Raw genomic sequence first — 15668 nt, forward strand, 5'->3', positions numbered from 1 at the left:
TATTTCTAGTTCCTAGAACAGGGCTGGGCACATAATAGAAGCCCAATAAATATTATGTTTAAAAAATTATCTACTTTAATAACTCTTTAAGGTCCTTACTACTCAATTAAAAGAATGGTTTTCTATTTTTACATTTAGAAATTTTAAACTTAAAGTGAAGAAAAAAAAGCTAAAATTTTTAGTCCATTTTTTTTTTCCTTTTTACCATCCCCCAAGTTTAGGGTTCAGTTACAAAAATAAACCCTCATTTATTTCCTTTAGGGCTCACAGCGCTATGTGTTCCTTAAATCCAATTTGCTGAGCTTCATAGTTCTGTAAAATGCACGGTGTCCATGACAGTACCTTCTAATGACAACTCAGCATCTTCTAACCACCACAGGAGGAGAAAGTGCTAAAAAGAATTTTTCCAGGCTGCCATAGTCAATTAATACTTTTTTTGTTTTGTTTTGTTTTTGCGGGGCAGGAGGATAGGAGGAGGAGAGGATAATATTTATTTATTTACATGGACTTTATTGTTACTTATACTCCAGTTTTTGAACAAAATAGAAAACATTTTGAATCAGAAAATGCCTGAAAGTCAAACATTAAAGATGGTGGTCCCATTACTCTTGAAACCAGACATCAGCTAAAATGGATTTTATGTACTTTAAAAGTGAACAAGCACAAGCTGTCTATTTGGTAAGTAGGGTTAAATGCAGGTAAATCTAAAATTTCAGAGGCAGTATTTTATTCCAAAAGTAATAAATAATATGGCCACATATTAATTGGTGAGAGTTACAACGATGGAAACCTTTAAAATTCTTATAAAAAAGTGGAATTATTTCAGTTAAGCTGTTCACATTTCTCATGACTATGTTTTCCAACAACCCGTTAATCTAAATTAAAAGTTAAATACACGTTAACTCACCAACAACAATATAATGTCAAGGCTCAGAAAATGCACTAATCACAAAGAATTTCAATTAAATGTTAATCTAGCAGTCCAGAGAGAAGAAATGTTATTAAACAGAGAAGTCCTAATTATAAATAATATAACTGTGTATCTGTTTAAAAGACTAACATACCCATAGCTTCATGAAAACACCTGTTAAAAAAAATTACACATACCTATCTTGTTCAAGATGTAATATGAGACTTGAAATAATTCGTTTTTAAAAAAGGGTGACTCCTAAAAGAGGTTCATAGCATCTCATAACAAAGCAAAAATGTTACATGGAAATGGTTCACCTATTTTGGTCTCTAGTTATATCTATTAAAAAAAGCCACTACCAATTCATATAATAGTTCTGTAAACAATTGGAAACATCAGGAAAAAAAAATTTTGTCAATGAAAAAAAATCACTGATTCAATGAGCATTTGATCATTTTATTAACAAAATATAAGCAAGATTACATCCCTCTCTGGTGAAACTTTTCAAATAATTTTATGTGGAGGGCCTTGAGATGTATCAATTATAAAACATGTTTAAAATGAAAAAATTTTAAATGTACAAATACAAACCAGTACTTTATACAAGAATTCTCTATAAAGTTCGTTAATGTAAAAAATAATTTGTTTCAACTGAATATAAGGCAAGTTCAGTTTCTGTAATTTTGTAGCATTACTTTTTTTGCTTTGTTGGAGACTTTTCTCTTTGCCGGTCCGGATGTTTCCTGGATTCTCTGGAGGGTTCAGAGCGTCTGCTCGATTTTTCCCATCGCTTCTCAGCACCATTCTGACATCTATCCTCATCACTTCTAGAACCTGAATGTTTTCTGTTCTTTTCTCTTGACTTTGACCTATCTCTTCTTGTAAAATGTTCACTGTTCTTATTTCGGTGCCTGTGCTCATTTTCGGAAAAAGAATTTCTTCTCTCTCCTCTCTTCTTTTTGGGATCACCATGCTTATTTTCCAAATCTGTGTGCATTTCTTGGTCTCTGTCATTCATGATTCTACTGTAACTATTTCGTTCAGCAGGGACACCTCTGTCTGCACTGTATTTTGTTACGGGATTTCTCCAGTTTGGCTCTCTTGAATTTTTATCTTTATGTTTTTCTGACCTCCTTTCTCTTTCAGTCCTTATTTCCTGATGCCTTTGCTCCAGTCTTCTTTCTTCTTGTCTCCTATCATGTGTGTGTTGTTTCCGGATCAATTTATCTACTTCTTTACTTCTGGTGTTCCCTTGTCCCTTTTTTCTTTTATCTTTAGCTGCACATGTAAAATGAAATAGTTAGCTTTTATTTTAATCTTTAATTTCATAATTTAACAATGACATTTATTGGTCCATTAGATAAACTGGATGCAAAAGTAAATTGATTGAACGGAAAGTCTAATGACAATATTTCACGAGATGCATAATTTTAAGAATATACGACATATCATCATTAGTTACCAAAGTACTGTTTTGATCCTTAGACTCAAAGCAGTAAACGGAAACTTCAAATGAACTACAGCAAATGTAAATTTTTTTTATAAGGTGACTAGCATGGTATATTTCCATTACAAATTTTATTCAAAAACAGAAATTTCAGCCCATGTGCATTATGTCATATAAAGTAAAGTACTGTGTCAGATCTGGTTACGTTAATAATCAAAATACATGCCAGCAATATCCCCCTTAAAGGGGAGAGGGATGACTAGTTTGCTTAACAGCATGAATACATATTTTTCAAATAAAAACCTCTTCCTACAAAAAACAACAGTTCTGCTATCAGAGAAGCACTACCTGCACCAGAAAGAGAAGTGATGTTATGACATAATCACAGGCTTTATGAGAGCCATGAAGGCTTGATTTCTGAGAAAACTCTTCTGAAAAGGCCTAGAACAATTTAATCTGATAGAATCACAAATATAAATGTTAAATAATCACAGTGAAATTTTAAGGTATAAAACAAATTTAATCACTTTATCTGTGTGATTTCTTTTGGGTACATAAATCAAAGGTGCTGAGATGACCAAAATTTCTGTCAAATTCATATACATACAGAAAGAAGAAAATATGGAAGAGAAGTGTCCACCTTCGTCCTATCTCCACCCAAATCTCACCGTACCAACCTGTATTTCTTCTGCCAAATGCCTACCCTTGGCACAGTCCATTGGTTTGCCACTAAGGATTTATTTCTCTGGCTCCTATCAAGCAGCTCAGCTGAGCAGCAGCTCGCCAAGCAGAAACCATCTGGCTGTGTGCTCCATCAACGTCTCTCTGACCCTACTCTATGCTACTCTCAGGGCTTTGCTGACATGAGAACCCGAGCCCCACCACAATGTGCAATCTCCCGTCTTTGGCATTTGCTTTACAATTTTCTAATTTGGGGATAGTTCATACCGCTTTTATGCTGTTTAATATTTTACTAATAAAACTGAAAACTCTCTACTGAAATTGTATGATGAGGCAAATTAATTTTGAATCAGCAAGATCCCTTATTGCAGCAATTCATGCTGTGTTCTCATCTGTTCTCAAAACAGATAACCATGAAATAACAAATTCTTTAGAATTAAAAGAGGTGAATATTAAAGAACAATGTTAATATATTTTAATTCAAGAATAAGACTTCCTGTGGACAAATGGAATCTTACTCTGATAATTTAAAACACCAAGAGTCCCACAATTCTGGCTGCCACACATTACGTGACACACTTTCAAGTGCCACAAGCCAGAGAACCAGAGTGTAAAGATCAACCTTCCAACCTACTAAGACTATGGGGAAAAGTGCTGCTTCTCTGAAATATGCATTAAGAAGTTAAGAAGAAATGACATGCATTTTGGACAATCAGACTACGTCTTATTCAGACTAAGATGCTACAATGGAAGAAAGCAGAGTTGACCCTGGGGAAAACAACAGAGACCTCCTCAGAAAATTGCACATTTGAAAATCCTTTACTACAGCATTTCCACTTCCAGGGAGAATGGAGAAAGCTGTGGAAGACCAGGGCTCCTGCTGAAAACAACTAGAAGTGCCAGATAAAAATGTAAAATCTTCTGTTTAGAGGCAATAAAGATCTTAAACAACTTGAGATGTTCTAAAGACGGGTGGTGCTCAAAAAAAAGGATGGAGGTATGTTGAAAGAACACAGGGGTTAACCTGAACGAGCTCTTAACTGCCAAAGCTGAAATGATCTGAACAAAATAAATGATAGTACTGGATTTTAACTCATAGAATAAGATAAATATCCATGAGTCCAGACTGATGAAATATACAGTTAATAGATAAATGGGGATTGAGGGACAACTCTTACTTACAGAAGAAATTCAATTACTAAGCGTAGAAGAAAAAAGACAAACATAAACATCACATTCGGCAAACACCATGGCAGTTAATTGTCTACTATTGCAGACAAGGTCCAAAGATAGATGCTAAAATTGAACAAATTATCTCTCTACAACACATTAATTTACAGAGAAAAGGAGTTTCCAGAAAGAAATCCAGCAGATATCAACTTAACCAAGTGATCAGTTAATGTCATGCCAGTATTATGAACTCCCAGATAACATGCACTAAGAACATATCATTTCTATGACATTCTGTCCAAAAGTGCATAACCTCAATCTAATCATGTAAAAACATCAGACAGATCTCCATATTGAAGGGCATTCTAAAAAATAAGTGACCAGAGGACTTCAAAAGTATCAAAGCCTTTAAAAACAAGGAAAGCCTGTGAAGAACTATCAACAGGTTATAGAGGACTTAGGAGAAATACAGTTAAATGCATGTAGGATCCTGGAACAAGAAAAAGGACATTAATGGAAAAACTGGTGAAATTCAAATAAGATCTGTTGTTTGTTTAATGTGTTGTTTCAATGTTAATTACCTGGCTTTGATCATTGAACTATGATTATGTAAAATGCTAACACCAGGCGAAGTTGGGTGAAGGCTATATGGGAATTTTCTGTACTATTTTTTCAACTTTCTTTACGTAGAATAAGGACCAAGATTCAAGAGAAGGCAGAACCATAGAGAGGTAAGCTGACATAATATAGCCACTTGCTCCCTGCAGGTTGTCTGCTGATTCAGGGCTGCTGCTGAGGGACAGAGAGACCAGCAGAGCTCTGGCAGCTGCACAGGGCTGGACATACAAGAATGGAACCGAACTATTTGCAATATATATGTGCAACCAAAGATACATGTCCAGAAAACCTAAAGAACTCCTACAAATCTATATAAAAAGATAACAATAAAACAAACAAAAAGAGTGGGTAGCAAAGGACTTGAATAGCCATTTAACAAAAGGAAACTACCCAAATGGCCAATAATAATATAAAATAGTGCTCAATTTCATTAGCGATCAAGAAAATGCAAATTAAAACCACAATGCAATACCATGACATATCTACCAGAATGGTTAAAATGAAAAAGATAGCCAAGTGAAGTGTTGCAAGGTTGGGGTCAACTAGAGCTCTCATACACGGCTGATGGGGGCATAAACTGAAATAACCACTTGCAAAACTGGCCGTATCTACTGAAGCTAAACGTACACACAACCTACAACCCAGGAATTCGCAATGAATCTCTAAGTACACACCCAACTGAAATGCATATGTCTGTATATGTATATGTATATGTATATGTATATGTATATGTATATGTATATGTATGTGTATACATATGTATACATATGTATATGTATATATACACATACCAAATGTAAATAATAGTATTCATGGGAATATTTCTAAATCTAAATTGTTACTGAGTAAGAGAGATGTTAAACTAACTGCAGCATACTCATATAGTGGAAAACTATACAGCAAAAAGAATGAACTATAATTAAATGCAATATTACAGATGAAGTTCACAAAAGTGATTGTGAAAGACAAGCCAGACAAAGGAGTTCACAAAACATAGTGATAAAGTTAAAAATAGGCACAACTAATTTATGGAATCACAAATGAGAGTAGTGGCTAACATGAGGCAGTGGACAGGGGAGTGGCAATAGCTATTAACTCTTGTTATGGGTAGCTAGCACATGGATATGTTCTTCTCATGAAAATTTCTAGAGCTGTACACTTGCAAAGTATGTATGCATTTGATGAATGGCACGTGTCAGTAACTAACACAAACCCTCACTAATTAAAGTAAAAAACTATAATTTATTTAAAATATAAACACCAGGAAAGCTGTAAGCTGTACTGCAGGCATTATGAATGTATGGTATTTCAGTCATCATTCAAACAAATATTTACCAATGAAATATCTTCATTTCTATGAAAAAGATTCCAACAGCCAATCTTAGCATTATAAATGATGTAATTCACTACAGACTCCAGCAGTGACAGATGATCATTTATATTATTAATCGTGGCTTTTAAACAACTGAACTCTAAAATAATTAAGCAATCAACTTATTTTCTTCCCTCACTGTATAAACATCACCAGCAATATACTTGTTAGAAAAGAGCCCAATCAATTATAAATGAGTTTCAGTACCTGAGGCAGAGCTCTGACTACTGCTGGATGAAGAATCGCTTTCCTCACTGGAAGACTCCGAACTGCTATCACTGCTGTCCGATTCAGAGGCAGAGGAGTCAGACTCTGAAGATGAGGATGCGGAAGAGGAAGAGGAAGGAGAGGATTTATTTGGCTCAACGTCTGGTTTCTGTGCCACAATGACCTTTGGTGTATTTTTGAGATGCTCGCGCAATTCATCCCTAATTAAAGATACAACCTCTGTTAGTTTTTGCTCCAAAGGCAACTGTGGGATAGCTTTATAAGATGAAAAAAAAATCCTGAAAATTATCCTTACGTTAAACCTCCAAGTCCTATAGAAGTAAAGAAGTTGATGGCAAACCGAGTGTTTCTTGGATTATCTCGGGGTAATAACCCTTCAAAAAATGGCTGTAGGGTTCTAAAAGAAGACAAAAATGAACAAAAGAGAACACATTGCTTGAAGATTAAAAGGCAAAGTTCATATACAGTCATTTTTCAGATTTTCTATGTATTATGAAATTAATAAATGAAATACAATCAAGGAGGTGATTTATATCATTTATTAGGTTAGACTACATGCTATCTAAATGAAATGAATAGGGTCAAGTCATAATTTACTATACTTGATTTCTATAAATATACAACAGAGGATTTAAAAACATTTTTGTACACCACACACATATTGTGCAACATATACAAACACACGCGCACACACACACAGTATGTGAATGTATATAATGCAAAGTAAAAACAAATCTCTGTTGTATACATATATCCACATGGATGCATGCACAGCACTATGCATGGCATTGGGGGTTGGGGAAAAATCGTCAACAAAAGGAAGAAGTGATGGATGAAGGCTGCATGTAATTACTATTTCTATGGAGGGGAACAAACAGAAAACATTAACAGTACAAGGTGGTTTGGACATGTCCTTTGGAGTGCTACACCGAATGACTAACCAGCAGAGTCAGGACAAACTGTTTCATAGAAAAAACTGACAAATAAGAATGAGGAAGAGTCTGATGGATAGACCAAGAGTGTGTATTTCTAGCTCTGGAGGTAAGGAAGTACGAACGAGTGGAGCAATGTTGGTGCAGGCTGTGGAGAGGGGGGAGATAAACCTGGTGAAGTAGATGGAGACCAATAAGTAAGTCTCTGAAGCCAAGGGGAGTAGACAGAATAGCACAGAGAGGGCATGTTGAGCCCAGAATAGAAACTGTGTCGAAGAGGAGAGGGAGGCTGAAGAGCAGAGACCATGAAGAGTAAGGCAGAATGACAAGAAAGTGAGGAGCCACAGTGAGGAAGTGGTCAACTGTCTAAGGGAGGCTGGGAAGTGAGGGCTGTGAGGGCTGAGAAAAAGTACTTGATTTGGCAGATAGTCACTAAGAAATCTGAAAGGATGATTTCAGTAGTGTGAATGCAGTAGAAGCCGATGCGAGTGGCAGGAGGCAATGTGAATATACAGGAAATAAGAAAACTGGGATAGGGATTACACGACAGTCCTGGAATAAGGCCCTAATTCAGTGTAATAATGTGAACAATTACATGACTGAATCATCTGTATATGATTCACAATTGTCCACTGATAACACAAAAATTAATATTCTAAGGTTCAAAATTAGCATTAAAAATGAAAATAAAACTGTAAGCACTCATTATTGGAAGACTCCAGTGGGCATGCAAAATAATCCTGTGTGTTGTAACTAAATTCAAAGAGGCATTAATTCTGTGCTGTCTCTACTGGGACTAAAATCTATCACTAAAATTACATGTTGTCCTGTGCCACAGAACATGAGATTCAGAGTAGTAACTAACGGATGAAGAAAGTCCTAGGGGCTTACCTCTTGTTTTTACGACTAAGGGTGGACTTATGTCGCTAAAATGGAGGAAAATTCCTGAGTACAGTAAGAATAAAAAGTGCATAACGATAAACTTACTCATCCTTTAATCTTGCATTAAGTTTAGGAAGACCCATATATTCACACAATTCTTGGAAAAATATTTTAACAAAAATTCTACTGGATGATGTAGTGGTTTCCTCACTCAGCTTTATACATTCAAGAACCTGAAAATTAAAATTAAAAAAGACAAGTTTATTTTGTTCAAAAGATAAAATGACCAACACTGATAACTTGAAGTGTCTCTAAAGAATTATCTGTGAATATCTTTCTTTGTCCTAGTAAGTATTACTTCTTGGCAAAGTTTAAGACTACCTCTCTATGCTAATTTTCATAATGCTAAGATGCTACAGAAATAGAGTTCTTTCTTTCTTGAGTAATGTGCTTTTTATAGCAGAGATATATTCTGCCATGAGTATATAATGCTGAAGCAAAGATTACTAGCTCCTAAAACTCACTCATCAAAACATGGATGTATAAGGGTTTGGGGCAAACTGCCACTTAGAGCATTAGGCTATAGTTTTGTATAGGACATATACGACAAGAGTAAAGACAGAAAGAGTGATGGCTTGTTCTGAATATTAAGATCGAGGCTTAAAAACGGAAGTTCATGGAGAGAGGTTTTAGGACAAATAAAAATAAAAGTAACCTCCAGTTTTTATGAGTTCTGTGTTCCAGAAACCCATTTGCTTCGATTGTTTAAAAACTTGATTTCATTTTCATTCCCAGAGGGAAAAGAAAGAAGTAAAAAAATTATTATGATCAGGCTCCTAGGTCTGCTCACAAAATGCCTATTAGTACAGCTAGACATGTTTAGTACCTACAGTATTACAACAGTCCATCCAATGTTTATGAGCTCACTTTGTTGCTTCATTCTATCATCAGGTTGTCGTATTCCACAGTGTGATCCTTTTCTTTCTTTCCTCTTGGATGTAATTTCCTTCTTTCAATTTCACTTTTCTCATAACCTATCACTTTTTATTTTATATTAGCACTATGGGCATACCTTACCTTATATATTTCTTATGAAAGCAGAGACCATAAATAATTCACTCTGGATGCCCACTATCTCTCTCAAGTGACTAGGCTCTTATCTAGTAACTAAATGAATGGCTGTTGGATGAACAGAGGTTGTACAATAAATGCCAGCTTCATGAATGCATTTCAAATTCCAATCCAGTGTACATTTCTGTATCAAGAATATCTTATCTTGTTCTAAATAACTATGGCTACATGATACATGACCACCAAAGTAAGATGTATGTGGTATATGAGTGTGCATGCATGTGTGCACACATAGAGAAGACAAAAATCTATTGTTTTCCCTAAAAACACCACTAGCTATCACTTTTAAAAAGCACCGTGATGTTTGGACTGTTAATATCACTCCGGGTTGTATTTCTTAACACTCCTGTTATTTACTTAGCTTCTCGATCTCATGTTATCTGAATATAGCCTCAAAGACTGCCATTACAGTAAAAGTTTGGTATATATTTCATTTTAAATCTTTTTTTTTTTTTTTTAATGTTTATTTACTCTTGAGAGAGAGACAGAGCATGAGCCAGGGGAGGGGCAGAAAGAGAGAGGGAGACACAGAATCTGAAGCAGGCTCCAGGCTCTGAGCTGTCAGCACAGAGCCCGACGCAGGGCTTGAACTCACTAACCGTGAGATCATGATCTGAGCTGAAGTCGGATGCCTATCCGACTAAGCCACCCAGGCACCCCAACTATACATTTCATTTTAAAGTACATTTCCTACATAGGAAAAGTACGGCTATACTATACTTAATACCTACTTGAGAATAACAGGATTAGGAAGGAAGTATAAATATCGATCCATCTACTTACACTCCATGGAAGTGAATCAGTGTATAAAAGGTGAGCAAACATCTTAGCAACATTTCTCAATTTGTTTGTTTCCAAGCGATGGATGGTATCATATTGTTCTTTGAATATACTTTCAAAGGATTCCATGTATTCTTTTTTTAGCATGCAAAATCGCTAATAAATAAAAAAAATTGAATGTCAGTACTACTAAAAGTTGACTGTCAATACCATTATGAGTATATCAGATCCTCCTAAATTTATTGAATCAAAAATTAGTAAATCTTTTATACATCACATTACACAATCTTTTTGTGCTGTATGACAGAATGCTCAAAAAAAAAAAAAAGGATAATATATATCATCCCTATTTACTTGGGATTTATATGCTAAAACAAAGTTATACAAGTATCTTATCATAGACACATACATTTGCATAGTATACAAATATATTTCTCTGTGGGTAGAGTTTAGATTTAAAAACTTATTTTAACTCATGATCTATTTGTGCTGCCTGAACATGCACTTGACTTCAAAAACAGCTTTGAGATTTTGAAAAGGCAACATTTAATTGTCCTCTTTGGGAAATTGTTACAAAGCATATAGAATCTCAAAAAGTTCTGGAAGAGACCTATGCAATGTTAAGGCACCACAAAATGAAGTAGGAAAGGAGGAAACTACACAGGGTAGGAAACCTGAGGAAGGGAAGAGCAACGAGATTTTATCAGAGATATGCTATTGTATTAGACCAGACCACAAAGAAGACACAGTAATTCACAATATTCATGTTAAGGATTCCCTTAGTGATGCTATTAAATTCCAACAAGAAAAATGAGGCTGGAACTCACCCCAGCTAATAAGCCAAAAAATTTTTCATAGGTCCTTTGTTGGGCACAACAATCAAGTATCATGTTGCAGAGTTCTTTCTATTTGGAAAAAAAATTCATTAATGATTCAAAATACAATGAATCCATGCTATAATTTATCAATATGATAGAGACAGCCTGAATTTTTAAATAAGATTTTAAACACACAAAATTTCCTAAGCTTTGTGAGCTTAAGTTATTAAGACAAAATAAAAAATTCAATCTATGTCAGGCCTATAGTTTTTCAAAGCCTTCAGTCTGGCTGACAGTTTCCAAGGTCATCTATGCTAATTAGATTATAAAATTCTCAATTCAAATTAAGTATGAACCACTTCAATAAAATCTACTATATGAAAAAGATACACCAAGAAAAGATTGAATAGACTATATTCTAAAAAGATTCTACACAAAATTTTTTAAAATATAGATCATCAATATACCACCTGACAAGTTTAGTTACATACCTTTAAACTCAATTCTTAAGAATATATTTAATTAGTATGGAAAAGGTGGAAGATGAGTCTTTATTTAGGCATAAATAAGTACAGCTACAACATTAACTTAAATGACATTCTGGTTAATAAAGAAAAAATGTATTTAATTTTTTTTATGTTTATTTTTTTGAGAGAGAGGGAGAGACAGAATGTGAGCAGAGGAGGGGCAACAAGAGAGGGAGACACAGAATCTGAAGCAGGCTCCAGGCTCTGAGCTGTCAGCACAGAGCCCGACGCGGGGCTCGAACTCGCAAGCTGTGAGATCATGACCTGAGCTGAAGTTGGACGCTTAACTGGCTGAGTCACCCAGGCGCCCCAACAAGAAATGTATTTAAAAGAATAAAGAAAAAAACACCTCTGTGGTTGGATTTGCTAGCCTCAAAATAAATGTTATACATATAGATCTATTGACAAATCTATACAAATAGATCAAATCATTCCATAACTGCTGGAATAATATATTGCCAATCAGCTATTTTTGTGCTTTGAAAATTCCTGTATAAAAATTCTGTTGAACTATGGGTGCCTGGGTGGCTCAGACAGTTAAGCGTCCAACTTTGGCTCAGGTAATGATCTCTTGGTTCGTGGGTTCGGGATTTGTGTTGGGCTCTGTGCTGACAGTTCAGAGCCTGAAGCCTGCTTCAGATTGTGTGTCTCCCTCTCTCTCTGTCCCTCCCTCACTAGCATTCTTTCTCTCTCTAGCTCTCAAAAAAATGAATAAACGTTAAAAAAAATTATTTGGGGGAAAAAAAAATTCTCTTGAACTAATAAATGCAAGAGTAAATCCAGGACCGGAAATACCATCATGACAAATGATTTACAATTTTAAAATACTCAAATGAAATATCCAAATATTTAAACTGTATCAATTTCACTGATGATGAAACTCAGACAACATGGACACATCATTGGAGACAAAATGAAAATAGGCATATATTCATTCTCTGACCACTGCTGTAGTAGTGATTAAGTATCTTTTTCTACAAGCATTTATCAAAAAGTTAAAAATTATTTTTTCCAAATATAGTAACTGTAATATATCTGCTTTCTATAAATGGAAAGACAGCCTACAAAATATAACATATCCCCATTCAGTTCATTTTTACTTCTATTTAATTTTACCTTTATATTTTCAACTAGCATGGTAGACCCTAGCTGTATGTAGCTAATTAGTTACATTACTTAACATTACATAAAATTTCCATTCTTCGGTCACACTAGTCACATTTTCAAGTACTCAAAATCCGTATGTGACTAGTGGCTACTGTACTAGACAGTGTAGAATATAAATATTTTCATCATTGCAGAAAGTTCTATTGGACCACGCTGCTCTAGAAGTTGGTAGTCTACTTATAAAACACTCTACTCAAAGTCCTTAATTCACAATATGAGGATATTTTTAGATGTCATTACATTGCTAAATTATTATTTTTTATGATTACTCAGAAGTTACCTCAATTAAATAAAATGCTTCCCAATGTGTAAGTTCTGAAAAGATGTACTTTGTCAAAATTTTAATATAGTAGTAAAAAGTTAAAATAAGGCTTTTCTGAGTTCTGCCATATTATGTTAATTTGATATTAAAATGCATTTTCAACTCTTTCTACCAACATTGTATTTTACAGTAACATAACAGTTAATCAGGTTTTAAACAATATAACATAGTAATACACTGATAGCATTGCTAATAAAGCCAGTGCTACTTGCAAAACAAATTACTTTCTTCCCTAGACTAAATGCAATTATAAGAGTTATTCCCTGTGGCTTAGAATAATTAAATATTTTAACATTTTAATTAAATATTATAGCAATTTCAGGAGAGTCTTTTGAGTGCATGAAAATAGATGTACTAAGACATTCTTCCAAATGCTATCAAAATATGTTGAGGTTAGTTCTAGAACAACTATCCTCTGAATTAGTATTAATAAAACGTATAAAGACTTAATTATACTCCTCAAATAATGTGACAAGATCATATAGTAATTTCAGTTTCAATTATAATTTTAAAGGTTAATTCCCTAATTTATTTCCTTTCAATGGTGACACATCAGGTACACCCAGGGTACAAATAGGTATACTGTTATTAATATACCAAAAAATAAACTTTAAGAGGGAAAAAAGAACTTTTTAAATTTGAAAAAAATAATTTCATCTCAAAATTACGTACCATGGCATTTCAAGAAGAAATCTATAATCTAGAACAAAGGTTGGTAAACTTTTTCTATCATAGGCCAAATAGTAAATATTTTAGGCTTTAGAGGCCATACGGTCGCTGTTGCAACTAGTGAATTCTGCTGCTATAGGGTGAAAACAACTATACATGATCCACCAACCAATGGGCATGGCTGTATTCCACTAAAATTTTATTTACAAAAATGGGCAGTGGGCCTGGGCTACAGTCTGCCAATCCCCATAACAGATCATATTTAAAGCCTTAAGACAAAGCACTCACACCTAATGGTAACAGCTCAGATAGACAAGATCTTTTAGAACTAGAAACGAAACTGCCTACAGTTGATATATTCACTCTGGCATCTCTGCTGGGTCTACCACATGTAAAGCAAGATGTGAAGAACAAAACCCTAAATTTAAGCCTTGGCTCAGGTTCCAAGGATTTAAAATGCAGATGGGCAGGGAGCAACATACACAAGAATGCAACTAGCAAAAAAAAACAAGATAATCTACTCAATCCAGTCTTTACTATCTTTGGCATTAGGGTTCCATGATACTTTGAACAGTGAAGTATAGGGAGTTATAAGACTATGAGTCCCATGGACTAAGAGGGGGCTAATATGTACTTTATGGACCACTGAATCCCTGACACCTTGTAGAGTGTCTGACATGTAGTATATGGTAAACATAGACTGCTGAATTAATGAATGAAAAAAAATGACACAGATTCTTCCATATACAATTAAAGTAATGTAATAACATGTATGGTGACCTTTATAATTTCTACCACAAAAGAATGCTTGAGCACATTAAGTAGATGGGCTAAGCAATTCACTAAGGAACAAATTTCTTATTGTATTTAGGCCACCTATTTGATTTATAGGCAACCACTCAGAAACTCATGTAATGTGTAGTGGTTCTGACAGACTTCTTCCTTTTTCCCCCACATCCCATTTAAGCAGCCCATTTAATTCATTGCAATGAGTAGCACTTATGAAACACCCTAGGACTAAGTTTCAAGTTACTTTAAAATTTTAGAATAACTACATTAAAAACAGAATATCCAATACTGAGTTATTTCAATTCATAAAACCTATGAACTGCTTTAAACATTTTTATAAACTATATTATTTCCTAATAGAAGAAAAAAACATCAACTTACTGTTTGGCTCTCAGGAAACTCCATTTTCAGCAATTTGTGAGCACATTCTTCAAAATCTAAGCTGTAGAGATAAAACAGACACAATAGGTTAAAAACTTGCAGCATAGTTGAACTATGTTTTATAAAAAAGGATCTTACTTTAATAATTGTTTTAAATAAGTTTTTTACAGTAACTTCACAGTACTCTATTGTGTATAAACAAAAGACATAGCTCTTAATTCTACAAAGAATGAAGTATTGAGACATACTACAACATGGATGAACTCTGAATTATGCTAAGTGGAAAAAGTCAGATATAAAAGACCACATACAGTAGGATTCCATTTATATAAAATGCCCAGAACAGGCAAACATATAGATAGAAAGTGGACAAATTTTATTACACTGCTAACTACTTGCACTTATCTCTGACCCAAGTCAGGAAGAGATAAAGATGCTCCAGAGCCCATCATGACATCTAGGGCTTAATCACCACATTTACAAGTTATCTTGATTCATACTCAAACACAGTGCTTTTGTGTTACATTTTCAAAAACTAAGTATAAAAATAGTAAATAACCAAAATCACTTACAAGGAAAAAAACTGCTTTTATGCCATATAAGTTGCAGTAAAAATAATTCTAATATGCTTAAGAGAATTATCAAATTCAATGTGAATTCAATTTAGGAATAATGCTAATATATTTGTACTTTTTGCAGAATGTTCAACCTTTTTTCTTTTGATAACATCAGGATAAAATAATCAGAATGATTATGAATTTAGTTTTATAATTCCTTTGTATTCCTTAGTTTCTGATACTTATTGAGCTTCATAAGCACAACAGAGTAATAACTGGATGGTACA

General features: G+C 34.3%; 1 protein-coding gene across 1 annotated transcript in view; it reads right to left on the reverse strand.

Moving 5' to 3' along the window:
* Positions 1-1345: 1345 nt before the first annotated feature.
* CWC22 (CWC22 spliceosome associated protein homolog) overlaps positions 1346-15668 on the reverse strand; it is a 56130-nt gene continuing 41807 nt past the window's right edge. The window contains exons 14-20 of the mRNA XM_030325567.1: positions 14825-14885; positions 10979-11056; positions 10155-10307; positions 8346-8473; positions 6722-6823; positions 6406-6626; positions 1346-2188 (exon numbers count right to left, since the gene is read on the reverse strand). Coding sequence (XP_030181427.1) covers positions 1602-2188; positions 6406-6626; positions 6722-6823; positions 8346-8473; positions 10155-10307; positions 10979-11056; positions 14825-14885 — 1330 coding nt within the window. The 3' untranslated portion in view covers positions 1346-1601. The remainder of the gene's footprint in view (positions 2189-6405; positions 6627-6721; positions 6824-8345; positions 8474-10154; positions 10308-10978; positions 11057-14824; positions 14886-15668) is intronic.

This window comes from Lynx canadensis, chromosome C1, assembly GCF_007474595.2.
Source record: "Lynx canadensis isolate LIC74 chromosome C1, mLynCan4.pri.v2, whole genome shotgun sequence".
In the NCBI taxonomy this organism is placed as follows: domain Eukaryota; kingdom Metazoa; phylum Chordata; class Mammalia; order Carnivora; family Felidae; genus Lynx; species Lynx canadensis.